The 27,429-nt window shown below is 40.9% G+C and overlaps 1 protein-coding gene across 2 annotated transcripts in view; it reads right to left on the bottom strand.

Moving 5' to 3' along the window:
* Positions 1–2,700: 2,700 nt before the first annotated feature.
* LOC139467870 (multidrug resistance-associated protein 1-like) overlaps positions 2,701–27,429 on the bottom strand; it is an 86,164-nt gene continuing 61,435 nt past the window's right edge. Inside the window, exons 23-31 of one of the 2 annotated variants that reach the window (XM_071249388.1) lie at positions 20,690–21,000; positions 12,613–12,812; positions 11,459–11,585; positions 9,507–9,608; positions 8,161–8,307; positions 6,647–6,805; positions 5,639–5,805; positions 5,095–5,289; positions 2,701–4,772 (exon numbers count right to left, since the gene is read on the bottom strand). In XM_071249388.1, the coding sequence (XP_071105489.1) occupies positions 4,658–4,772; positions 5,095–5,289; positions 5,639–5,805; positions 6,647–6,805; positions 8,161–8,307; positions 9,507–9,608; positions 11,459–11,585; positions 12,613–12,812; positions 20,690–21,000 (1,523 nt within the window). In that variant the 3' untranslated portion in view covers positions 2,701–4,657. Of the gene's footprint in view, positions 4,773–5,094; positions 5,290–5,638; positions 5,806–6,646; positions 6,806–8,160; positions 8,308–9,506; positions 9,609–11,458; positions 11,586–12,612; positions 12,813–17,315; positions 17,627–20,689; positions 21,001–27,429 lie in introns of both variants that reach the window. The other variant, XM_071249387.1, reaches the window with a different exon arrangement.

The following is a 27,429-nucleotide window of genomic DNA, read 5'->3' as shown; positions in this document are numbered from 1 at the left end:
ATGGGCTGCCCCACCTCTGTCCAGGTTTATGAATCACTGTAACGAGCCATCTGTCTTACATATAGATGTTCCCAACAGTTCTCCACCAGAAGACTTTCGGACTAACAGGGTTTCACTGTAACCATGGTAACAGCACCCTGAAGTCCATGTTCAATGGAGAGCAAGACGGCTAGATACATCTTGTCTAATAGCAGACAAGCATATTGAGTACAAAACCACAGTTCCTAGATGAGGAAATCAACAATTACTGTCCATTAACAGAAGGCACACAGTGTATGGCAACAACATCAGTAATCACACATTTATAACACACACTATATGTATACAGCTCAAAAAGTTTAAATACAGACATTAATTTCACATTTAACTGTTCATTAATAGAAGGCATTGACAATGAATACCTGTTTAATTCCCTATGCACATTAAGCAATATTCACTCATTCACTCTTTTAATGTCGGAAGTTCAAAGGAAATGATTATCAAAAACAAATGCCACAAATCTTCTTAAGTCTGATTGACTGTATGCTACATGAGTCAATTACAAAGGACAACAGGTTCATATTTCTCAAAACATCACACCAGTGATGAGAGCTGAAAATCCAAATGTAGAAAATATAGAATGTCTTCCTAGAAGAGGTAGTGTTCTGTTTGTCATGCTTGTGTCGTGAGTTGTGAGATTCCAATAGTCAAACATGGCACAGCACAGTCGTGCCCTGGATTACATGCAAACCATGACTACAAAGATGTCCATGACTAGAAGGAGAAATTGATCATTGTCTAAAACAGCACATTGTCTAAAACATGAAATAAAAACATAATAAAACTTTGTACATGAAAATATACAACCTTTGCACAAAATGTTCTAAATCACCTGAACAAATTATAATTCTTTAGTATGATCATCACCAAGGTTATATATATGCAATCCCATACTGGGCCTCGAGATCTTTTCTTAAATCACATGAATTCCACTCAGTCATGGCTGTTGTTCCAGCTGATATAAGTACACAGCAAACAAAAGGTAATATGTTTTCAGTGAGCGATTATGGTTTTACGCCTCTTTTAGCAATATTCCAGCAATATCACGGCGGGGGACACCGGAAAATGGGCTTCACACACTGTACCTATGTTGGGAATCAAACCTGGGTCTTCAGCAGGACGAGCAAAGGCTTTAACCACTAGGCTACCCCACCAACCCTTAATAATATGTTTTCAGAGACCCACCTCTTTTCCAATTGAAATCCTAAAGCAGTTTGTGTTTTTGTCAAGCTTTATGCCAACATGACAGAAAAGATGAGCCACTACCAAGATTTGATTCACCACCTCCCCAGCCTCAGTATAAATCAGTATAAGTCAATCTCAAATGGTAGGTAAATAAAAACAAGTATACATAAGTCTTAAAACATTTCGGTACGATGACAAACTGTGTATGTATATTTGTATTTTGTTGGTTAATCCAAACTTTTGACTCTCCCATTGTTCAACACATAAAATATAACATCTAAATATAATCAATAATCATCATGCAATGAACAACATGGCTATTGCACAACACTTTTTGTTCAATGGTACTTTTATGAAGCACATGTTTTGATCATTTTCATCAATTCAAGATGGTCAATCGTCATGACATCAACCCCAAATTTTGACAAATGGATCAGAGCCCACTGGGCCTGTACACAATGGCACCATTAATATTACCGTTCCAAAGCATCAACAGCAGCAATGTCTACAGCATCAACAGCAGCAATGTCTACAGCATCTACAACAGCTATGTCTACAAACTGGCTATAGCATCTATACTGCAATGTCTACTACAGACTACAGCATCTTCAACAAGTCCTTGGACATAAACACTGAGTTAATGGTGACAACACAGTAAAAGACATTTGGCCTTTTGCATTTGATCATTTTCTCAAAACCATTGAGTACATTAGGTTTAAATAAAATAAAAGAATTGGTTCTCAGAAAATGACTTTTGAAAATATCATGCGGGCAGGCAATGGTTGTTGTTTTTTGGCTTGTTCAAACTAGTATGTAACCAAAGAAAATTTTTTTACCATTAACCTGGGAAAGGGGCCCCCCCATCAAAAACAAGCATACAAACTCCTATTGCCGCCATTACCATAACACAAGATGCGCATTGGGAAGTAATTGCATGCTCTATTGGATCGCATTGTTTTTAAGTATTAGGATTTTTTTATCTTATTAAAAATGGAGAAAAAAACTAAACATGCGACACACTTTATGATGATGCTGGCGGTGCCTGAGAACCAAGACTATTAATCTTTTTAGCCTTACATGAATGTTATACAAATGTAACCTTCCTATTTCTGCTAATCATTTCATTACGAGGTAACATAAGACAGCTAGCTACGAGATATATAGCAAAGAATAATGAAGAACAAAGCATGGTTTATTTCACGATAAAAACATTGTTCTATCATGATTTCATTTCTGGAGATTCGAATATGCACTCTCAGCTTGATGTCATATATTCGACAATGTTTTTTTGAGAGGAAGTCCGAAGTGTCTTTTAAGTTGTTCCCCACAAATGTAGCTGGGCGGATACAGCAGATAAACGCAGTGGCCAAACGATCGCATCCTAAAGTGGGAGACATATTACAAACAGTAATAGGAGAAAAGGTACAGATAATTGACGTGAGGATTGTGAGAATATGCAGGAAATACATGTACCAAACATAACTCACCTGTTCATAAAATAGACTTGCGTGACATTTCTGAGGTCTTTAAAGAGGCTGTACATAATGTTGATATCTCATAAAAGAAATAAACGACTCGTGGTCGCTGTTTATCGTACAATAAAACACTGCTTGGAGATTATACAGTTCGGAGTGCACTTGTCGTTTTTTTCTTAAATATTGTGTCAACAAGGAAGACTCTGCAAGTAAACATACAATCAATTAAAACATCACTGCAAGGCATGCTTGATGTGATGTGTTTCCTGGTACAGGTCTGCACACACTGTTTGTCAGTCATACATGTCATGTCTGTATCAGTGTCACACATAGAACTCAGAACTGTCCTGACATAGCAATAAATACACAACAGTACTGCTAAATTTGTACTTTCAATGGTGACCCAAACTCTTTTGAACACAACATTTGGATTATCACAAAATATACGATTATCAGATTAAGTACTCTGCTCAGGTGCATCATAAAACACCACACAAGATTCCCTCTGGCGAATAGTGTCCCATATCGTAAATGACAGACACAAGCATGTTCTAACTGACCAGACTCCAACAATACACCATATGTACAGAACTTACAGAAACCTAGTACCTTCAATACACACATTTCTTTTGATACAATGATATAAAAACAAATCAAATAGTAACTGTTTGATATTTGCGCATGTGCATTATAGTGATTCTCAGTGCTTATTGGTCAGTTACCAGTGCATTTTAGTGATTCTCAGTGCTGATTGGTCAGTTACCACCATCTGACTTCACACTGTTCCATAGCCTAGACCTTAAATTGATTAGCGCTGGACGGGTAACTTGTGTACTCGGGTCAGGTAGGCCGTCAGTAGGACCTGGGTACCATGGGACTACTTGGACCAGTGGTTAGTCACGTGATATGTTGTTTAATGACAAAAAAAATAAAACTCCATGGTTACACGAGCAGTTGCTAATGTTCAAATTTTTTTCTGACTATCATATGCCTAAGATTAAGCTTCAGTCGACTTCAGTGTATGCATGATCTGATTGTTTTATTCTTGTATCTAAATAGTTTTTGCCAGGGTTCTGGTTAAAAAATTGTCAATCGGATATTTCGTACTAAACTCTCGAGACCTAAAGCAGGTACCCAGGTAGGGTCAGGTACCCCGGCAGTAAATTTGAACTAATCCCAGCCCGAGCATGTACTGTTTGCAGACAAGTGTAGGCTTGTCATGGCTTGGTGAGGATGATAATTTTGATGAAACCCACTAGCATGGGTACAGTGCTAAAAATACCAGGTATCATGTTGATGCAAAGTGCATTGTTACAGCCCATATTCCGTAACAGTAAGGGAGTTAAAACTATTCCAAAATCACAGCAAAGCATACACACTAGTTACTCCCTCAAAACACATGAGAAATCTTTCCTTATCTTTAAAATGACTATCCTGCCAATGTCCTGAAGGGCCACAAGCAGACTTGAAAAGAACCCTTTTCTACCAACGAGCAAGACCTACTGGCTTCAAGTTCCTTGCGTACTGGTGATAAATTAAACAAAACTGAAATAAACTTCCAACTTATGGAACCCGTATCAGTCAATCAATTGTTGTGCCTTCCCTTTTAAAAGTTGGTAAGTACCAATCTCCAGGAACAAAGGAGGAAGCCAATTCGCTTCCATATCAAGTCCTCCACACAACTTGCACAACATGCAAGACTCCACTGAAATGTAGGTCATCTTGACCAGTGTGACACACGGCAGGTTATTTCATGAAAACAAGCAGGCTGCTGAAACCGGTCCAGGGAATTGTTTGTCAATGTTTTCTGAACCAACTACATAGCCCTAGCCTGGCCACTCGGCAGTCGTGCGCCGCTTCTGAAACACCTGTTCAACATCTTCCTCCTCCTCACAGACGAAGAACTCTTTTGGCACCTCTGTGAAGCAGTTGGACAGACACTCAGACACTCAGCTTCTTCATAATACCAGACCTGCATCTTTAGCCATTCCGTAAAATATAGAGTCGGTGTCCTGCAGAAGGACCTGAGGATTCTCGTACTCTCGGATCTTTCCAGCATCCAGAACCATGATTCTGAGAAAACATAATGGCAACTTAATACATTATTAAGACTAAAAGAAAGTAAAACCAACTGGTCTTCAGGAAAAGTCTTCTTTTTATACAGGTAATTATCAAGGACTCTAATCAAAGTGCCTTTGGCAGGCAAATTGGGGGGAAATCTCATTTTTGCTGAAGTGAATTTTTTTAATGTTAATATTTTCGTAAATTGTGAGAAAATTACAAATTAAAAAAAAGCTTTGAAATGATAGTTTTAGACCGTAATACGTAACAAATACAAAAAAAACTCGGGACTGTTGTCAGCTATGGCTGCCTACTTCCGATGTACACCACTCACCGATCATAGTCCAGGATGGTGTTGAGTCTATGGGCGATCGTGAGCACGGTACACTCCGCGAACTCTGTACGTATCGTGGCTTGGATCAGATCATCCGTCTCCAGATCCACAGCGGCTGTGGCTTCGTCCAGGATAAGGATCTTGGTCTTCCGTAACAGCGCTCTGGCCAGACACACTAACTGTCGCTGTCCAACACTGCCATAACAAACAGTTGTTGTCAGTGGCGTCTCAATCACTCAACTCTACAGCTACCATGATATGTGGACATGGTATTATTGTTTCAGAAGAGGAGTTTTAACTTGGGGTCTAACAGAGAGGATAAAAGGATGGATGGTTTGTGAACAGACCAAGACCATAATATATTATATTACAGTTTGCAGCTTAAAGCTCACAATATTTAAATGAGCTGTAAATGTAGTAGAAATCGTAAGTAGAAAAAACAACAGGTAAGTAGATATTTGCTAGGTCCAGACTACTATATCCGTCAAATCAGTTTACAATATGTAGAATGAAAACATTTATGGGAGTGTACTTTCTGCCCCACCTGAGATTGTCCCCTCCCTCGGTACACTCGTACTGAAGTTGTTCTGGGAGTGAGGTGATGTAGTTCTTTAGATGTGCATGTTCCAAGGCCCGCCAGACATCCTCGTCCTTGAATTGGTCAAAGGGGTCAAGGTTCATGCGGAGAGACCCGGAAAACAGGACAGGATCCTGGGAAATAAAATAATTACGTCCAATGATTGATACTACTAGCAATAACAAAAGGTTACATCCAATGATTGATACAACAGGCAATTACTTTTTTTTACATCCAATGATTGATACAAGTGGCAATTAAAAAATATTGCATCAAATGATTGATACAAGTGGCAATTTAAAAAGTTACATCCAATGATTGATACAAGTGGCAATTTACAAAATTACAGCCAATGATTGATACAAGTGGCAATTAAAAAAATTACATCCAATGATTGATACAACTGGCAATGAAAAAAAATTACATCCAATGATTGATACAAGTGGCAATGAAAAAAATATTGCATCAAATGAATGATACTAGTGGCAATTTAAAAAATTACATCCAATGATTGATACAAGTGGCAATCTAAAAAATTACAGCCAATGATTGATACAAGTGGCAATTTAAAAAAATACATCCAATGGTTGATACAAGTGGCAAATTAAAAAATTACATCCAATGATTAATACAAGTGGCAATTAAAAAAATTACATCCAATGATTGATACGAGTGGCAATTGAAAAAAAATACATCCAATGATTGATACAAGTGGCAATTAAAAAAATTACATCCAATGATTGATACAACTGGCAATTAATTTTTTTTACATACAGTGATTGATACAAGTAGCAATTCCACATTAATGTGTGTGAAGAGAATTCACAGGGAATACAAGTCTTGCATATATTATAGGCTTTGTGCATACATATCACACATTGCCATATCGAGGACCGCAGAATAACAGGTGAAAATAGAAAATCCAAGATGGCCGTCTGTCAGCCATGTCTTAAAGGTGATAAAGAGAACATTTACCTGAGGAATGATGGTCAGTTTTGATCGGAGATCGTGTAGGCCAATCTTGGCAATGTCAATACCATCAATGTTGATACTGCCACCTGCAGGCTCAATGATACGGAACAATGCAAGCGTCAGGGAAGATTTACCTGCCCCTGTTCTGCCCACGATGCCGACCTGAGAACAAAGAAATAGTTTCAGGATTCAGCCATCTTTCACATGGAGCTACAGTCAAGCACCATTGTGTCGAGTTGAAGGGAAATATGTAAATACTTTGACTTATCCGAGGTTCAACACAACTAAAAATGATTGATAAGGAGGAATATGCAAGGACCAAGCTTTCACTTCGAGACAGCTGTTGGATCTACACATCAAAGTTTGACACAACAGTGTTAGACTGTAACAGTATAAGGTTTGCCGCTGTTGTGTCTCTGCTTCCTCACATGCATGTTGTTTGTTTGTTTGTTTGTTTGTTTGTTTGTTTGTGGTTTAACGCTGCCAGAGCTACAGATAAGCTGCGTATTTGCGTAAAATACCTCCCAAAAATATTCAAAACCCAATTACTTTCAATTAACTTGCACACAGAAACGCATGCATTAACCTTTAGCCTCAAATGTATAAAAACACCATGTGTACCCAATAAAGCTTTTTCAGCATGCGTACAACGGAGCTAATTTCCGACACACAATTATGAGCAAAGTTACTGTCTGAGTCAAGCCTATATTTAGAACCGTTACACACATCTAAAACCTTATCTTTGGCTGGGAAATCTCAAAATATGTTCTCATTCTGGGTAAAACCCAATAGAGTGATGAAGAGATGAGTAAAAAAATATAGGTTACCAAGTGAAAAATGTAATAACCCAATGAAAATAGAAACCCTCAAGTAAAAACTCAATTGCTCAAAAAGTTATCGAGAGCTCTGCACCACACTCAGCATTATTCCAGCCATATGACAGCGATCTGTCAATAATCGAGTTTCGACCAGACAATCCAGAGATTGACATCATGAGCATCGATCAACGCTATTGGGATACGATGTCATGCATCAACCAAGTCAGCAAGCCTTACCACCCGATCCTGTTAGTCACCTCTTACGACAAGCATAGTCGCCTTTTAAAGCAAGCATGGGTTGCTGAAGACCTATTCTACCCCGGATCTTCACAGGTCTCACTTGAATCCTATAGACACAGGTATAATAGGCTTTGAGGGAGACAACTAAATGGCCTTACATTCTGTGTAAATCAACATTATACACAACAAACTGTTGTTTGACATAGAAACATATTATTTTAACCAACATTTTTTCCTGGTTCCACTGAATGTCTGTTTTGAGACAGTCGAAGGTTGCACTACAAATCATATTTATACATTGACACATACTTGTCAACCATTCTCTGCAAATCACTTGCTTCCTAACAGCGTTAGAACCTACATTGAAATGTCGCTCCTAATTGTAATAAAGAAGTTGTTCATCCATATATCTTATCCTTACTGAGGTAACCAAGGACACCATGCCACTAATTATCTCACCCTCTCCCCACTGTTAACACTGCAGTCGATTCCCTTCAAGACAAGGTCAAGGCCATCTCTGTAGCGTGTCTGATAGTTGTCAAAGGTCACCTTCCCAGTGACCGGCCAGTTACTGTCAGGCTTCTTGTCTTCTATCTCCCATGGAGCCTGAAATACACCAGACCCAGTTGAGTTGACAACGAAAGCACATACACTGTCACGAAGACGAAGTCAGACTATGTAAGATTCTACGAAACACTTACAAGGATAGGACAAATACTACTCATGGTTCATGCAGACATGGATGAGTAATGTGGGCAAAATAACATCCTAATATGGCTGCCACAGTGATAATGTATGAGGGTTGATCAGTGAACAACTATTGGAGGCACAGTTCGGATCATCACACAAAATATCAGCATCATAGGACTTGATACAAATGTAATGTAAAAGTAAAAGTTCCCACAGTAAACATCAAGAGGAACTCAGAGATGACAAGCTCATGTAACCCTTAAAGGCAGATGAGCTAATCAAACATGGGACTCACTTTGAGAGTCCATCTCAAGTGTGCCATTCTTGTACCATTTTTTAAATGACTGCTATTGATGTAAAATGATTACTATTGATGCTATATGATTAGTATTGATGCAATATTATTACTATTGATGTTATATATGATTACTATTGATGTTATATTATTACTTTTGATGTTATATGATTTCTATTGATGTAATATGATTACTATTGATGTAAGATGATTACTATTGATGCAATATTATTACTAGTGATGTTATATGATTACTATTGATGCAATATGATTACTATTGATGTTATATGATTACTATTGATGTAATATGATTACTATTGATGTTATATGATTACTATTGATGCAATATGATTACTATTGATGCAATATGATTTCTATTGATGTTATCTGATTTCTATTGATGTTATATGATTACTGTTGATGCAATATGATTACTATTGATGCAATATGATTACTATTGATGCAATATGATTACTATTGATGTTATATGATTACTATTGATGCAATATGATTACTATTGATGTAATATTATTAAATTGATGTTATATGATTACTATTGATGCAATATGATTACTGTTGATGTAATATGATTACTATTGATGCAATACGATTACTATTGATGCAATATGATTACTATTGATGTTATATGATTACTATTGATGCAATATGATTACTATTGATGTAATATTATTAAATTGATGTTATATGATTACTATTGATGCAATATGATTACAATTGATGCAATATGATTACTATTGATGTAATATTATTAAATTGATGTTATATGATTACTATTACACAAAGTTGACAGTGGTCTCACCTCAGTTGGGGTCTCTGTGTATTCCTTGATTCTCTCAACGGCCACAATGTTGGTCTCCAGCTCGCACGTCATCCTCACCATCCAGTTGAGGGTCTGTGTCACCTGTGTACATAACAGTAATAGCCCATACAATATGCTGGTGTAGACTGAAGTGAGAATGTATAATGGGTCATGGGCTTTACCACATAGTAGTATGTGTGTTGAACCAGAATGAGGTTTCTAAGCATAAGAAAAACAGGTCATATTACTTCTTGAGCAGTTTACCCTGAGCCACTATGCCGTGAACCACATGCCCTTAACTGCTATGCCCTAAGCAGCTTCACCCAGAGCAGCCATGTCCTGCACAGCTATGCCCAGAGCAGCCATGTCCTGAGCAGCCATGTCCTGAGCAGCCATGCCCTGAGCAGCCATGTCCTGAGCAGCCATGTCCTGAGCTGCTATGTCCTGAGTAGCTTTGACCTGAGCAGCCATGTCCTGAGCAGCCATGTCCTGAGCTGCTATGTCCTGAGCTGCAATGTCCTGAGTAGCTTTGACCTGAGCAGCCATGTCCTGAGCAGCTTTGCCCTGAGCAGCTATGTCCTGAGCAGCTTTGCCCTGAGCAGCTATGCCCTGAGCTGCCATGTCCTGAGCAGGCATGTCCTGAGCAGCTTTGCCCTGAGCAGCCATGTCCTCAGCAGTTTTGCCCTGAGCAGCTATGTCCTGAGCAGCTTTGCCCTGAGCAGCTATGCCCTTAGCAGCTATGCCCTGAGCAGCTACACCCAAAGCAGCCATGTCCTGAGCGGCTACACCCTGAACTGCTCTGCCCTGAGCTGCTGCTATGTCCTGAGCAGCTATGCCCTGAGCAGCTATGCCCTGAGTGGCTATGCCCTGAGCAGCTACACCCAAAGCAGCCATGTCCTCCGCAGCCATGTCCTGAGTGGCTATGCCCTGAGCAGCTATGCCCTAAACAGCTATGCCCTGAGCATCAATGCCCTGAGCAGCCATGCCCGGAGCAACTAAACCCTAAACTGCTCTGCCCTGAGCGGCTACACCCTCAACTGCTATGCCCTGAGCAGCTATGACCTGAACATCTATGCTCTGAGCTGCTATGCCCTGAACTGCTATGTCCTGAGCTGCTATGCCAAAAAAATGGATATGCTCTGTGCAGCCATGCTGTGCTGCCATGCCCTGAGATGATATGGCTGAGATTCTATGTCCTGGCCTGCTATGTCCTTAACAGCTATGCCCTGGCCTGCTATGTCCTCAACAGCTATGCCCTGAGCAGCTATGCCCTGAGCAGCTATGTCCTGAGCAGCTATGCCCTGAGCAGCGCTGCTTTGAGCAGCGATGCTTTGAGCAGCTTTGCCCTGAGCAGCTATGCCCTGAGCAATTAAGCCCAGATCTGCTATGCCCTGAGCAGCTATGCGCTGAAAAGCTATGCTCTGAGCTGCTATGACCGAAAACGGATATGTTCTGTGCAGCCATGCTCTGTGCTGCCATGCCCTGAAATGATATGGCTGAGATTTTATGTCCTGGCCTGCTATGTCCTTAACAGCTATGCCCTGGCCTGCTATGTCCTCAACAGCTATGCCCTGAGCAGCTATGCCCTGAGCAGCTATGTCCTGAGCAGCTATGCCCTGAGCAGCGCTGCTTTGAGCAGCGATGCTTTGAGCAGCTTTGCCCTGAGCAGCTATGCCCTGAGCAATTAAGCCCAGATCTGCTATGCCCTGAGCAGCTATGCGCTGAAAAGCTATGCTCTGAGCTGCTATGACCGAAAACGGATATGTTCTGTGCAGCCATGCTCTGTGCTGCCATGCCCTGAAATGATATGGCTGAGATTTTATGCCCTGGCCTGCTATGTCCTCAACAGCTATGCCCTGAGCAGCTACGTCCTGAGCTGCTATGCCCTGGGATGCTATGCCCTGAGACAGTGTTAAAAATCTTGCTACAATTGGTTGTTCTGCAGTACTTACATTCATGGCATACGAGATCGACAGTCCGACAATGCCCGGGTTGAGACTGTCCCGACCCAGAACAGCAAACAGCGATGCAAAGAAGATGATGCAGTTGCCCACAAACTCCAGGCGAATTGCAAGCCATCTGTCAGAAGAACAGCAGTCTCACATTACATTACTCAGTCAAACCTCATTGTCCAATGATAATAACTAAACAAGGGAATGCTTACCTTAGAGACTAGACCGCTGGAATTCTTAATTAAACTATTTGGCAGAAATAAGAACCATTAATAGTGTACTCTTGTTCCAGGTAATAAAATGAACACTTTCCAAGACACATTAATGACGACATAAATCATTATTGTCAAGGAGAGAAATAACTGAATGTGAATTGTTTCAATATTGACAGTCAAATCTGGCCACAAAAAAACATGTTTTTTGGGTTGGGTTTGTTGTTTAACGCCGCACTCAGCAATATTCAAGCTATATGAGGGCGGTCTGTAAATAATCGAATCTGGACCAGACAATCCAGTGATTAATATCATGAGCATCGATCAACACAATTGGGATCGATGACATGCATCAACCAAGTCAGTGAGCCTGACCACTCGATCCCGGTTGTCACCTCTTACAACAAGCATAGTCGCCTTTTACGGCAAATGGGTAGCTGAAGACCTATTCTATCCTGGATCTTCACGGGTTACAAAAACATGGTTGATGGCCTAAGCACAACCATGCTGTCAGGGCATAATGACATACTTTCAGTGACATTGATTACTGTAACCACCAAAACACAACTGGACTCTCGCAGCAAGCGGTACACCAACACATTACTAGGGTTAGTATTGTAATAACCATATGGCTGTCACCACGAAGGTTAATCACAAGTCCTCATGTGGAGAATCAAACCCAGGCATCACACCAATCATTGGCTCAATAGTGTTCTGTGCAAAGAAGGGGAGGGGGAATCATAATTCAATAATGACAATACGAGTACATTGTTTCCAGCAAAAGAAACTAACATTTTTAGTCTACTAGTCCTTATAATGATAACAAAAAGCAAAACCCTTAAAAATGGCAAATTCAATTAGTCTTTATGATACTTACTATTGGGCAGTTTGGCAAGGACTATAGGACTAGTGCCAATTTCTATCGCTAGTTTCACATCTCACCTGTTGGAGACGATACTTGGGTAATAGGAAATCTGGTTCTCATCCACTTTATTTTGGGATTCGTGTATGAAGCAACTCTGCCGTCCGAAGGCTCGGATGGTCACAGCTCCTGTGATCGTCTCCCCGAAGTGGGAGTAGATGGGGGAACGGCTCACTGACTCCAAGCGCTTCAGTTGCCGGGACGATGCCACATAAAATCTCTGAGGTCGAAACACACATGTATAATGACTTACAGTGATAGACATCCAATTTAAGTTTCAATAATAATTATTCTCAGAATACGATTCATTTTTTGAGAGTAACCACTTAAAACACATATTCTTCAATTGCTTGAATTTAAAAAATAACAACCTCTTTGAATAATGGCTAGAATTCCACAATCAATATAAATATTTATGCAGTAACAAATCAACTAATTCACACACTAAACATTTTGAAAAGACAATGAAAAGATGATTGCAGTCTGCAGTTTATAAGAATAACGGCAAGCTCTGGTAATTGTTCAAAATTACTTATCAAAACCATATGACAAAGGAAAATGTTTGTTAAGTCTTTATAAGACTAGTTGGATGTGTTAGTAAAAGGTGCAGTAGATCTGCAGATAAGGCAATATACAAAGAGGCTGGAATATACAGAAAACATGCAGCAGCTACAGAAGCAAGTTGTTCATTCACCATGGAAGGCCAGCAAGAGACTATGGAAGCACAAGGAAATACCCAGTGATACCTGAAGGCTGATATACAACAAGCAACACAGAAGTCTTCTCATCTATCAACACTCCGTAACCTCAAACTAATTTGACTTTCTGAAGCTGACACCGCGACAACATGACACCGACCATGATGGACAAGTTCACGACTGTGGCGTCACAACACATCAAAACACAATCAACAACAATGGTGTCTGTATTACAGCAACAGGGTTGTAGGGTTGTGGACTTATTGATAAGCTTGTATTATTTCGCTAGATGTTTTTAACACGTTTATCCTGAACCATGTACACAATAAATAAATTCTTCAACCAAGTTCAGTCACACCTATCACGATCTTTGTGAGTACACGCATCTCACCAATTGCTTCAGAAACAATTCCGAAAGATCAAAATGGCTGTGAAGTTGCTCATCCATTCAGTCTTGTAATTCGTTTCACATTGATCTCGTAGAATGCCACTCTGACACAAAGAGTGAAAAAGTATACTGCAAACAAGCGCTGAACTGACACAGATTCTGCATTCACAACATGCCTCCAATACCTATGAGTGAGTGAGTGAGTTTGGTTTTACGCCGCTTTTAGCAATATTCCAGCAATATCACGGTGGGGGACACCAGAAATGGGCTTGACACATTGTACCCATGTTGGGATTTGAACCCGGGTCTTCGGCGTGACTAGCGAACGCTTTAACCACTAGGCTACCCAACCGCCCCCTCATACCTATGAATACATATGTCAGCTTCTCGTTTCAGCCACAGCCTGTTTCCAGCACAAGTAAAACTAACACGTATTCTGACCAATCAGCACACAGGTTACATCCTGTGATTTGTCTAGGACCCTCAACTAAGTGCAACTAAGTGCCTCTGCCAAGCAAATTGGGAAAAAATTGTTAATCTGTTCAAATTTTTTAAAAACTTTTAACTTTCTTACATTGAGATGTCTGCTAACATTGAATACTGAGATTGCATTCACTGCAATAATATAGAGCTATGCATTAAAGCAGCTTCCTTTTGGTCCTGTTATCAGTGAAATTCAAGTCACCGTGACCAAGCCATAACACTAGTTACTAGTTGTATTGATATTATCATGAATTAGGACCATTTTAATTCCAATCTTGGAAATTTTAATGAAATTTGCTGCAGACTTGAGGCCGAATATTGGCCTCTGAGCAGGAGTAGAGGTGAGGTGAAATGGTGTTTAACGTCGCGTCCAAGATTATTGCACTTATATAGCGACGTGCATGTACGTGTGTGTGTTTGTGTGGCTGCTTGTACTAATCCGGACTGATGCCGATTTAGAGTGCTAGCTCACTGAGATACCATGCCACAGTTTAACATGAATACTCCACTCAGACACAGTATACTGACTCCGAGCCGACCAGTCCTTGTTTTAGCCCCTTAATGCCGAGCGCCAGACAGGGTAACAACAAGTACCATCTTTTAACGTCTTTTGGTATGACGTTGTCGGGGATCGAACCCCGGACCTTCCGCTCTCGAGGCGGATGCTCTACCACTAGGCCACGGAGGCGGCTAGCAGGTCTAGACACATGCATTGAGTGCCCCAGCCTTGCGGCCATCAGCTCTTCATATTGTCGCATGATCAGGCAACGGCATAGTTTAAATAATGTTCCTGCACAGAAAAGGTCCCACTTGACTTCTGCGAGTCATGAACGACCTCATTTCAATAGTTGACCAAAAATTGACACACGTCATTCTAACACCGCGAAGTGGCTGCATGTATGTATGGGTGATGGAGGAATGTAGCGTGTACAAACATATAAAGTACTGACAATGACAAGAACAAACATTCCAAGCTTGAGGGAGCTTGTTAGTACGAACGAGCACAGAAAGTAACAACTGGTAACAATACGCCAAACACGTATCGAGTACGAGGATGTAATTCAATGAATAATTTTATCTATCCCTAAAACATATCGGCAAAAAATTCTTTCCGGGTGGATGATAATTTCAGATTAACAGAAGTGCTTACAAGCATTATGATTGGTGAACAGACGTAATTTGCATTGAAAAGAGATCTTAATTTCCATTAAGGAAGAGTAATACGATTCCGATAACATAAGTTCCAGATTTCTGGACGTGTTCTGTCACCTTGACCTACATAGTCCTGCTATGGAGGATGCCGGCGGAGGCAAGATGCATCATGGGACATCCATGGACTTGGTGCAGAGGGCAACTTCACATTAGATACAGGCTGTTTAGGAGAGTAGAAAATAGACAATATGGTTTTAAGATGATAAATGCAGTGAGGGAGTGAGTGGCAATCTGTTTATTCATATTTAGCAATCTATAATCTATCTCATTGTTTGCTTATATTGTGGATGAACAACACATTTTGTCAATGTGGGGTACCCTGGTGTTTCAGGTGATGAGATGGGGCCTTAACCATACATTGTGCCCCTGTGGGGTACCTGGTGTTTCAGGTGATGAGATGGGGCCTTAACCATACATTGTGTCCATGTGGGGTACCCTGGTGTTAGGGGGGATGAGATGGGGCCTTAACCATACATTTTGCCCCTGTGGGGTACCCTGGTGTTTCAGGTGATGAGATGGGGCCTTAACCACACATTGTGTCCATGTGGGGTACCCTGGTGTTAGGGGGGATGAGATGGGGCCTTAACCATACATTTTGCCCCTGTGGGGTACCTGGTGTTTCAGGTGATGAGATGGGGCCTTAACCACACATTGTGCCCCTGTGGGGTACCCTGGTGTTTCAGGTGATGAGATGGGGCCTTAACCATACATTGTGCCCCTGTGGGGTACCCTGGTGTTTCAGGTGATGAGATGGGGCCTTAACCATACATTGTGCCCCTGTGGGGTACCCTGGTGTTTCAGGTGATGAGATGGGGCCTTAACCATACATTGTGCCCCTGTGGGGTACCCTGGTGTTTCAGGTGATGAGATGGGGCCTTAACCATACATTGTGCCCCTGTGGGGTACCTGGTGTTTCAGGTGATGAGATGGGGGTTTAACCATACATTGTGCCCCTGTGGGGTACCTGGTGTTTCAGGTGATGAGATGGGGCCTTAACCACACATTGTGCCCCTGTGGGGTACCTGGTGTTTCAGGTGATGAGATGGGGCCTTAACCATACATTGTGCCCCTGTGGGGTACCCTGGTGTTTCAGGTGATGAGATGGGGCCTTAACCATACATTGTGCCCCTGTGGGGTACCCTGGTGTTTCAGGTGATGAGATGGGGCCTTAACCATACATTGTGTCAATGTGGGGTACCCTGGTGTTAGGGGGGATGAGATGGGGCCTTAACCATACATTGTGTCCATGTGGGGTACCCTGGTGTTAGGGGGGGATGCGATGGGGCCTTAACCATATATTGTGTCAATGTGGGGTACCCTTGTGTTTCAGGTGAAGAGATGGGGCTTTAACCACACATTGTGTCAATGTGGGGAACCCTGGTGTTAGGGGGGATGAGATGGGGCCTTAACCATACATTGTGTCAATCTGGGGTACCCTGGTGTTTCAGGTGATGAGATGGGGCCTTAACCACACATTGTGCCCCTGTGGGGTACCCTGGTGTTTGGGGGGATGAGTGGACACCTTAACCACGAAACAGTGCAACCCATAACCCACATGACACTAAACATGGAGATTGGCATAGTTATTTCTGTGTATGCAGCGTGTGGCAAGAAATGTCAGCATATAATATACATGTACACAGATATACCTAGTGTACTCAGCAAACTACATGTAACATTTTACAGGTCATTCAATCTAAAAACTGAAGTGAAGTGAAGTAATTGTTAGAAAATACGCAAACAAAAAAACAAAATGAAAAGCAAAGAAAATGTGAACAAGACCAAAAAAAACATGAATAAGCCATGCACAAATAATAAAAACACAACAACCATGCACCATGGCATTAAAACAAATGTAAAAAAAACTCAATCAAAAATGCAACCATAATGGTTAGAGAAGCCACCTTAAACAATCGAAACTACTTTCCATACAACCAATTACCTGTACAAAGTAATAGAGAAACATCAGAGGGACGATGACAACGAGAAACAGCGGGGTGCTGATGGATATGACCACCAGGGTGCTGAACACGTGCAGAAGGCAGTACAGCCACATGTGGACAACCGAGGGGATCGTCACGTCAATGCCATCCACGTCTTTGCTGAATCGGTTCACAATTCGACCCAGTGGGGTGGTATCAAAGAAGCTCATGGGTGATTTCAAGATGTTCTTTAGGAAACTCAAATGCAGAATTTTGGATGCATCTCTTGCCCCAATTGTACGAATCAGTGTTCCAAAAAATATGAAGAGACCTGCAGAAATTAAAGATGGAGGCAATGTTAACAGAGTAATGTCTTATGTTCACAGGTCCAATAATCTTTTTTTCATTTGGTGTACTGTACTTAGCAATGGTAAATAATTGAGTCAAGGACCAAGCAACACAGTCATTGACATCATGAGCATCAATCCACATCACTGGGTATGATGACACACTATCGACTAAATCACCAGGCTGAGCACCTGATCCTATAAGTCCCCTGTTACAACAAACATAGATTGCTGGGATGTATTCTAACCAGCAATTCCCATGGATCCGTTAAGCTGCCTCTTACGACCAGCATAGGTTGCTTAGGACCAATTCTAACCTAAAGTCCCCATGGATACGTAAGTCACCTCTTACGACCAGTATAGGTTGCTTGGGACCAATTCTAACCTAGAGTCCCCATGGATACGTAAGTCACCTCTTACGACCAGTATAGGTTGCATGGGACCAATTCTAACCTAAAGTCCCCATGGATACGTAAGTCACCTCTTACAACCAGTATAGGTTGCTTGGGACCTATTCTAACCTGGAGTCCCCACGCATACGTAAGTCACCTCTTACGACCAGCATAGGTTGCTTGGGACCAATTCTAACCTAGAGTCCCCATGGATACGTAAGTCACCTCTTACGACCAGCATAGGTTGCTTGGGACCAATTCTAACCTAGAGTCCCCATGGATAAGTTAGATGATATGGGCATATTCTTATTGTCAGCATATGATGATCTTTATTGGAATTCACAAAGAGACTCAGATCACACAATGATATGAAGGAACATTCAGGAGGTCTTATGACCTGTTTTCCAAATATTGAGCAAATGTCTAAACTATGCAAGGACCAAGTACTGGTGTGACATGTTGAAACAGTCACAAGTTCTTAGGAATGAAAAATATCCAACGCTAACAGGTGCAGTACTAATATAACTAGCCATAAATATTACCCACACTATTACCGGTAACAAATTTCTTATTGACCTTGGATGATCTTGATCTTGACACTTATGAAGTCGGATGAAGTCTTTGCCTGGAGACGTCATGATGCATTAGAATCTGATGCAACTTGTTTCACAAACATAATGTTACCTTGACCTTACACTGACCTTAAGCTAAAACTTTTCAAAGCAGGACCCATCCTTGACAAGAAATATACAAAGTTTCGTGGTACTATTTGAGAAAGTGTAACCACAAACATTGTGCAACTTATGTCTTGTGACTTATCCTGTGACCTTGACCTCATGCGCAAAAAGAATTCCCAAGGTTATAAAGCTTTTAAGGTGCTTTGAACAGTATTTAATTTATATCACTGTACATCACCTTAATGTGGAAGAAAACCTGAAATGATGCAGGATGCCATTTCAGGGTTGGTTGGTTGGTTTGTTGTTTAACGCCGCACACAATATTCCAGCTATATCACAGCCGTCTGTAAATAATCGAGTCTGGACCAGCCAATCCAGTGAATAATATCATGAGCATCGATCCACGCAATTGGGATCTATGACCTGCAATTCGCCTCTTACAACAAGCATAGCCGCCTTTTATGGCAAGCATGGGTTGCTCAAGACCTATTCTACCCCAGATCTTCACGGGTACCATTTCAGGGAAACCCATGAACGCCAGTATGCTGTTGTCGAACAATATATCATGATCAGGACAAAAGTAGGATTTGAACCACAATCACAGGATTCTGGCATGCTGAATAAGAGTTGCACAGCAATAGGCTTAAGATGATTGGGCCAGTGTGTTGCCCCAGGTGTGGTGGATGTGCAGAAGGAACTACAAATGTTGCTCATGGCAGCATCTAAGCAACGTATATTATTGCTGATATCAAGCAGAGAAGCTTAAAATGATAAAGTCATTGATATGGAAAAACAAAGAGAATTGACAGCATGCTAACTGCTTACATTCATATAGATATTATGTTTTGTTATAGATAAATGTTTTATCCGAATGTGGTGAAAATACTATAAAAAGCTAAATACTATTAATTATTACATTTACCGTATTCGACGTAATAAGTGCCCCGTTCTAATAAGCGCCAATGGCGATATTAGCTAATATACTGACAAGTGAACAATCCCAATTTGCACCCCTTCTGATTGATCAATGTACACAAGATTTATTTATTCACGTATAATACGCACTCGTGTGTTACATGCACCATTAATAATGGGCAATTAAATTCTGGAATAATATATCTGTTGTATATAAATATTTCATTCTGTCAGCATAAACCACGAAATTTATCTTTCAACTCTTTTTTACACCAACAATATATTCTCATATGACAGCCTTTTTCCTGAAGGACAGTGAGATAAAATAAGTAATTTTTCATAAATACCGATCTCACATTTTGAATATTAGTTTCCACTGTAATGCCTTCATTAAAGCTGCTGTTTTGTAGGTTGTTATTGTGATTTAAAACCTCTGATTGACCACGGCAGCATTCATAATAAAGCTTTCAATTTCTCAAAACATTTTACAACCATAATCTTGATTACAAATATTGCCTATTCCTCATTTTCATCTTGTATTTTCTCAACATCCTTCAGACAGAGCTTTTCACATTTCACAACTTAAGAAGTGTTAAGCATTATGTTTAGCAGTCGTGATACTGAATTCATAAAAGAAGCCCCTGGTTACAAAGGCATGGGTTAGGAAAAGAATGAACACCAGTAAAGGCAGAGTTAACGCAGTATTTACAAGAATAAAGTCTTTCACCCTAAACATTTTCCTTTGTCAGATGTTCGTTCCCCAAGAACTCATAGATTCATAATGACCATGAACAATATAATCCCCCAAACAGTTTCCGTTACCTCAATAATGAAACACAAGCATCCTCGGGCTCCAAGTTAGTCCAAAACATAGGCAATAATATCCGATTTTACACAATGTAACCCAAAGTGACCTTACAAGGGAATAATTACAGGATCCATCAATGTAATGTCCAACCTTCAACACTGAGACAGCTCTAGCTAGTGTTACAGCCCAACCAACCAGCCCTGCAATCATCTTGCCTCAACATGTTGACGACATGCACATATAACTCTGTCCTACCTGGATAGGGACATAGACAATGACAACGACTGGGATGGCCACAGCCACAAGGGGTGTCGTGTACAAGATGATGCCACACGTTCCAACAGCGCCCAATATGACATTGAACATTGACCTTATTGTGAAGGGCAATACAAGGTCGATCTCAGCAATGTCATCAGAACATCTGTTCATAATTCGGCCGATTGGGGTCTGGTCAAAGTATGATAGAGGGGTGTTGAGCAGAGACACGATCACTTCATGATGCAGGTTCCGAGAGGCAGCAATTCCCGAAATCTGTGTCGCCAGCGCACATGCCATTATCAGCAGCCCTGGGGAGACAGGAAGATGGAGATAGTGTTTACCTCATACTTCGTCTTATAACAGCCTCGGAAAATGATATTTTACCACAGCGAAGAAACAGTCACACCTCAAAACATGGTGATGAAATCGGTATGAAGTTGTCAGATCTCACGTGAAATTACCACACAAACTCATCATGAATAGCTGTCAGCCTGAAGAATACTAGGAAAGCAGCATCACAATGTACTAAAATAACAAGTGGATCATCATATTCTTGACTTGGTAACTTTAAGCTGAATCAGAATAGTATCAGTGTTCTTGACATGGTCACATTCTGATCCTGAGTGAGTGAGTGAGTATGGTTTTATGCCACTTTTAGCAATATTCCAGCAATATCATAGCCGGGGACACCGGAATATGGGGTTCACACATTATATCCATGTGGGGAATCCAACCTGGGTCTTCAGTGTGACGAGCCAACCCTTTAACCACTAGGCTACGCAACCGTCTCCTGATCCTGATCTTCCTGTTGGAAACTTAATCCTTATGAGACATTCTTCATTGAAATACACCAATAGGTGATGTATCCTCAAGTGAAGTTGTACAAACTCATGTCCCTTCTCCAGCCATAATGAATGTGTCAGCGAGAGTTAATGAGTGAGATCTAGCAGTCTTGATCCGCACTGCAGCCATATCACAACGGGACACCACAGATACTTAGTGTGCTACATCAGCAGGTGTAAGCAAATCAAATATCATCAGTATCCACAGACTCTAATTCCTGGTGAGGGAAAGCATGTTAGCATATCAGACAAGGAGCTACTGGTCTATCACTTTGTAGTAGGAAAGAGGTTTTAGTAACATATCTCAAATTTCAAATTTCTACTGACGATCACCCGTTTCTTATCACACGTTCACTGGAGGGGTACGGTGTAATTGTTTTTCTGCACATAATATTCGCAAAAAAATAATTCCAAAATACTGAATCCGTTAGAGGGGGGCTGCGCATTATACTCGGGTGCACACTATACTCACGAAAATATGGTACACATTCACCATAGCAGATTCTAACACACCTGTTAGGGAGAAACCCAAAGGGAGATAACTTGTATCAAACATGTCTGAAATTGAATTCCAGGTCACTGATTGGCTACTCCATGGTGATGATCAAAGGTCAGAGATTAAATGGTTGGCCACTTTCCTGATTATAAGTCTCTCATGCTTCAGTCTAAATTTACCAAATAATTTAATAATAATCTTCTTTGATCTTATCCATTATCAACATTGCTTTATAGTCCACAGAGAGAAATGAAATTTTTGTGTGGAAGGTCACACTAAGTATGATAAGTATGGCTGAAAAAAAGAAAAGAAATGGTTCTCAGGCAATGACTTCTGAAAATATACTGCTGGCGGGCAGTGGGTTTGTTTGTTTTTTTGGCTTATTCAAACTAGATTTTAGGGTGTGTAAGAAACAGATTACTGCAACTCGTAAGAAAAATTGCATTTGACAGCCACTCGTGTAGTAATCTCTAGTTACACGATACATTCTGTGATTCTAGGGCTTAATAACCATTGACAGGTTTAGGCATAGACAGGGATAGAAGCTATGAAATGAATGCATAAATATACACACAGATAACGTGAGAGAGAGAGTTGGGTTTAATGAGCTCAAGGAAGAGAGATTAGTGATGTCATGGTAACTCATGGCATCACAATGGTCTGGAAAGCAATATATCCAAAGACATAGCAGACGTATCTCCTGTGGAAGCCAGTTTTGGAGGACAAGTCTTGGTATAACAACACAATGTTTCATTAGAAGGTAGTCAGGCAGGCTGGGATACATACTAGCGTTATTACTGATTTAATGCATGAAGCAGCTGTAGACTGTCTAGCAGAGGAGGGCGCCATACTTCCCACAACCATACATGTATGTCAGCCATTGGGAGAGGTGTTCACTGATGCCTGCAGATAGCACTGTCAGCATTCAAGGTATATCTGTTGTGTCGGGTTGGCAGTGAGTGAGCGAGTGAGTGAGTATGGTTTTACGCCGCTTTTAGCAATATTCCAGCAATATCACGGCAGGGGACACCAGAAATGGGCTTCACACATTGTACCCATGTCGGGAATCGAACCTGGGTCTTCGGCGTGACGAGAGAACGCTTTAACCACTAGGCTACCTGACCGCCCCCAGGTTGGCAGTGAGTTGGGGAGTAATTAATCTTCCATAACTGTTGTTGCAATATTAGACATATCAGGGGATTTTGAAGATTGGCTTCAATCATTGTACCATATTGGGATCAAACCCAGTCCTGCTTTACGATAGAACACCTGACCAAGTCAATCAAAAAGCCTGCGAATAGACTGTTGTTCAATTCACACAGCATATGAATCGGTGAAATGCCATCAGCTGATTGTTGGCCATCACAGTATAAACTTCTTGATCACACACAATTTTGATTAAATCACAGAGATTTTCAGACTGTTGAACTTCAAAGTCATATTTTTAAAGTAAATTATCCCAATTTTGAACAACTGGAAAGTGTGTGAATCTTACAACATTCAGCCTAAGACTAAGGCCTGAGTCAAGTGAAATTCTGTTCAGTCTAGTATCAACAGCTAACCAAGGTCCATACGGGAACATTACAATGTACACAAAATTATGCTTAAAGCACAGTTCAGGCTCATGGACTCAAAAGTTGTTGGCAAAGACCAAAACTAAATTTAATTAAGTTACAATATTCTCCATTGAACTATCAATCCAAGTGCAAAATCAAAGTGAACTTGAAGAGTTCAAAATTTGGCAGTCTATCAATGTACACCTCTCAGCCAATCACTGACACCTCATGTCACCTGACCTGCACTATCATGTAAAAGAACATGAGAGGAACCATCACACAGAGGAACAATGGTGTCGTTGTGCTGATTATAATAATGACTGCCAATACAGCAATGATTCTGGTGATGAGGTCAGAGGTCGTAGGTGCCAATAAAATGTCTACAACATCCACATCCTTTGCAAATCGATTGAGAACACGCCCGAGCGGAGTAGTATCAAAGAAGGACATTGGGGAGGAGAATACATTGTCCAGCATAGCACTATGCAGTGTCCGCCCAGCACGGACATGGCCCAGGTAGAGCACTACGCTTGCTATAAGAACAGCGACACCTGAAACATAACATGGTACTGTCATGTGGGAAACCTTGAAATGTCACCTGGGACGCCTGGCATAGCAGCCTACTTTCCCAAGCTGAAACAAGAGTAATCAGAAGATGACAATCCCCCCGGCCCCCACATATTCGAAAGCACAAATCATCTGACTGTCACATTAAGTCCAACTTGATGAGAGTATTTCTCTCTAATCTGTCTGTCCGTATACAAGAGAAGTTATTGAGCTCTCAAAACAAAATCATGGAATTGGGATTTGGAACTTTGTATTTCTATGTCAGGTACACACCAATATGAACAGTCAAAATCAAAGTTGTTGACATGGAAATCAAAACAAAAAAATGCCAAAAATCTGCAAATAACAAAAGGCACATCAGGATCTGTTTAATATATCTGCCAAGTTTTGTTGAAAAATTAGAACGGCTTTCAAGTTACTCTCCATAAACCAAAAACAACTTGTGCAAAAGTTTCCGTGAAACTAGCAATCATGTCCTTGTCCAACTTCTTTCCACAAAGTTTTCTAAAAATAAAAAAATTGAAAATCCCAAAATATCAAAAGGCACCACTTCAGTATGTGACTGATAGATTTGCCAAGTTTCAACCAAATGCACTGAATGTTTTTTCGATTCTGGCCCAGAAAGGGAAATGATTACGGACAGACAGACAGACAGGCAGGCAGGCGGGCGGACGGACAGACGGCTGATGGATGGACAGACAGACAGACAGACAGAGTGACTGATCGCTATATCCCCCGCATTATATGCCGGGGGCATAATTATTATTTTGTTAGAATCTTCTGTTTGAGACATCAAAGACTGATTGATGTACCATACAACCATGTGATACAACCATGTGATTCCGCAACTCAGTTAATAATCTTATAGTTTATTTCCTATTTCGCCTACAGCATCTTCCGTAATAAAAGTGGGCTGTCATAATTGCACAGATGCAGCACCATAAACAGAGTTCATACTAGTCGATAAACAAGATGCACTCGTGTTCGTAGCAGACTTTGTAAGGCTAAATAATGACCCTGTCCTTATCATTGTGTATAAAATTTTAGTTCTTGTGATTGTTTTGTATAGATTGGCTTATCATTTATAAGAATTGAAGAGAAAATTGTATTTTCGTATCTTCGTTGCATATTTGTAACAAATACGAAAAATTCAGGACAGATTTTTTAAGTCCACGAACATCACTTCTAGAGGAAGACTGATTAGTAATTTCAATTGTTTCTTACGTCACGGTAACCTGTGACTCCACAATGGCTTCATTGCAGCAATATCTCCCAGACTTGACCTCACCCTGGAGATATTGATTGACCTCAACAAGGAGAGATTGCACGACCTCAACAAGGAGAGATTGCGCAACCTCACCCACGGATATTGATTGACCTCACCCAGGAGATATTGATTGACCTCAACAAGGAGAGATTGCATGACCTCAACAAGGAGAGATTGCTCAACCTCACCCACGGATATTGATTGACCTCACCCAGGAGATATTGATTGACCTCAACAAGGAGAGATTGCTCGACCTCACCCAGGACATATTGCTTGACCTCAACAAGGAGAGATAACTCGACCTCACCCAGGACACATTGCTTGACCTCACCCAGGACATATTGCTTGACCTCACCCTGGACATATTGCTTGACCTCACCCAGGACATATTGCTTGACCTCACCCAGGACATATTGCTTGACCTCAACAAGGAGAGATAACTCGACCTCACCCAGGACACATTGCTTGACCTTACCCAGGACATATTGCTTGACCTCACCCTGGACATATTGCTTGACCTCACCCAGGACATATTGCTTGACCTCACCCAGGACATATTGCTTGACCTCACCCAAGACATATTGCTTGACCTCACCCAGGACATATTGCTTGACCTCACCCAGGACATATTGCTTGACCTCACCCAGGACATATTGCTTGATCTCACCCAAGGATATTGCTTGACCTCACCCAGGACATATTGCTTGACCTCACCCAGGACACATTGCTTGACCTCAACAAGGAGATATCTCCTGAGGAAGACAGTTTGGGATGATAAATATAACATGACACAATGCTTCTTTGAAGTGACACAGTGAGTTTGAATGGTATTTCAGCTATATCATGGTGTGTCAGCTTGATGTGGGCGGAATGCCCGAACTGATGCAGCAACATGATGAAACCCAAAAGCTTGTGCCCCATCACACCTGGTGTTAACTGTAAACTTTAAACATAACTAGCATTAAATCTGAAGCCGAGTTGGGCACAAAGCATAATTAGTGACCTAATGCATGAAGCAGCACAGGTGGGTGCCACACTTCCCACAACTATACATGACAGCCATTGAGAGAGGTGTTAATTGATGCTTGCATATAGCACTGTCAGCATTCAAGGTATATCTGCAGTCCTGAATTGACAGTGAGTGGGTGAGTAATTAATGATCCATGCCATTTGTTGCAGTATTAGACATATCAGAGGATTTTGAAGATTAACTTTACACATTGTACCCACGTTGGGAATCAAACCAAGTCCTGCTTTACGAAAGAAAACCTGACCACTGAGCTCCCCCACTTAACCCTTGCTATGAGATGTTCGACTAAAGGTTTCAATTAGTCTATTAAAGAGCCTGTGAATAGACTGTTGCTAAATTCACACAGCGTATGAATCTATGAAACACCAAAAGTGTATATGCTGGGGATTGCCTAAAAGTTGGGCCAAGTAAAGTCAGTTCGGGTCAGGCCGGGCTGGGCCGGGCCAGCGGGTAATACTAAACCCTTTTGCAATCCTTTTGTGGAATCACTACCTCATATATTCACACGCATATAAAAATTGAGGTATACATTCCATATTCCATGTTATATGTCATTATGTTGATAATTAACATAACCAACATGTTTGTATAAATGCTACAATCTGTGACACTATAACGTGGCATTTAGGTAGATATAATAGTTTTCTTTATATTCAAACCCATTCCATGATGCAGCTGTAAGGTGTAAGTTGATTTGGGTGAGAAACACTGTGGGGGCCATGTTGAGAGTATAGAGGAAATAAGGTTTCACTTTGATGAACGAGTCCTTCTTATATACGAATTAAAGGCCACTTCGTTTGGGTAGATTAAAACTTGTTCTGTAGATAACATATTTCATGATACATCATTTGGTATTAACTGATTTGACCGCCTGGGCCAAATTGGACCAAACACTTGAGATTCCCATCTGAATGCACTGAGATGTTAGAGGAAAATGAAATGGCTTTCTTTAACTCCCTTGCTTATAGGAGCTGAATGC

The sequence above is a fragment of the Haliotis cracherodii genome, unplaced genomic scaffold (assembly GCF_022045235.1).
Source record: "Haliotis cracherodii isolate W230 unplaced genomic scaffold, xgHalCrac1.p SCAF_2, whole genome shotgun sequence".
NCBI lineage: Eukaryota > Metazoa > Mollusca > Gastropoda > Lepetellida > Haliotidae > Haliotis > Haliotis cracherodii.
This window is presented reverse-complemented; position numbering and strand designations above follow the sequence as displayed.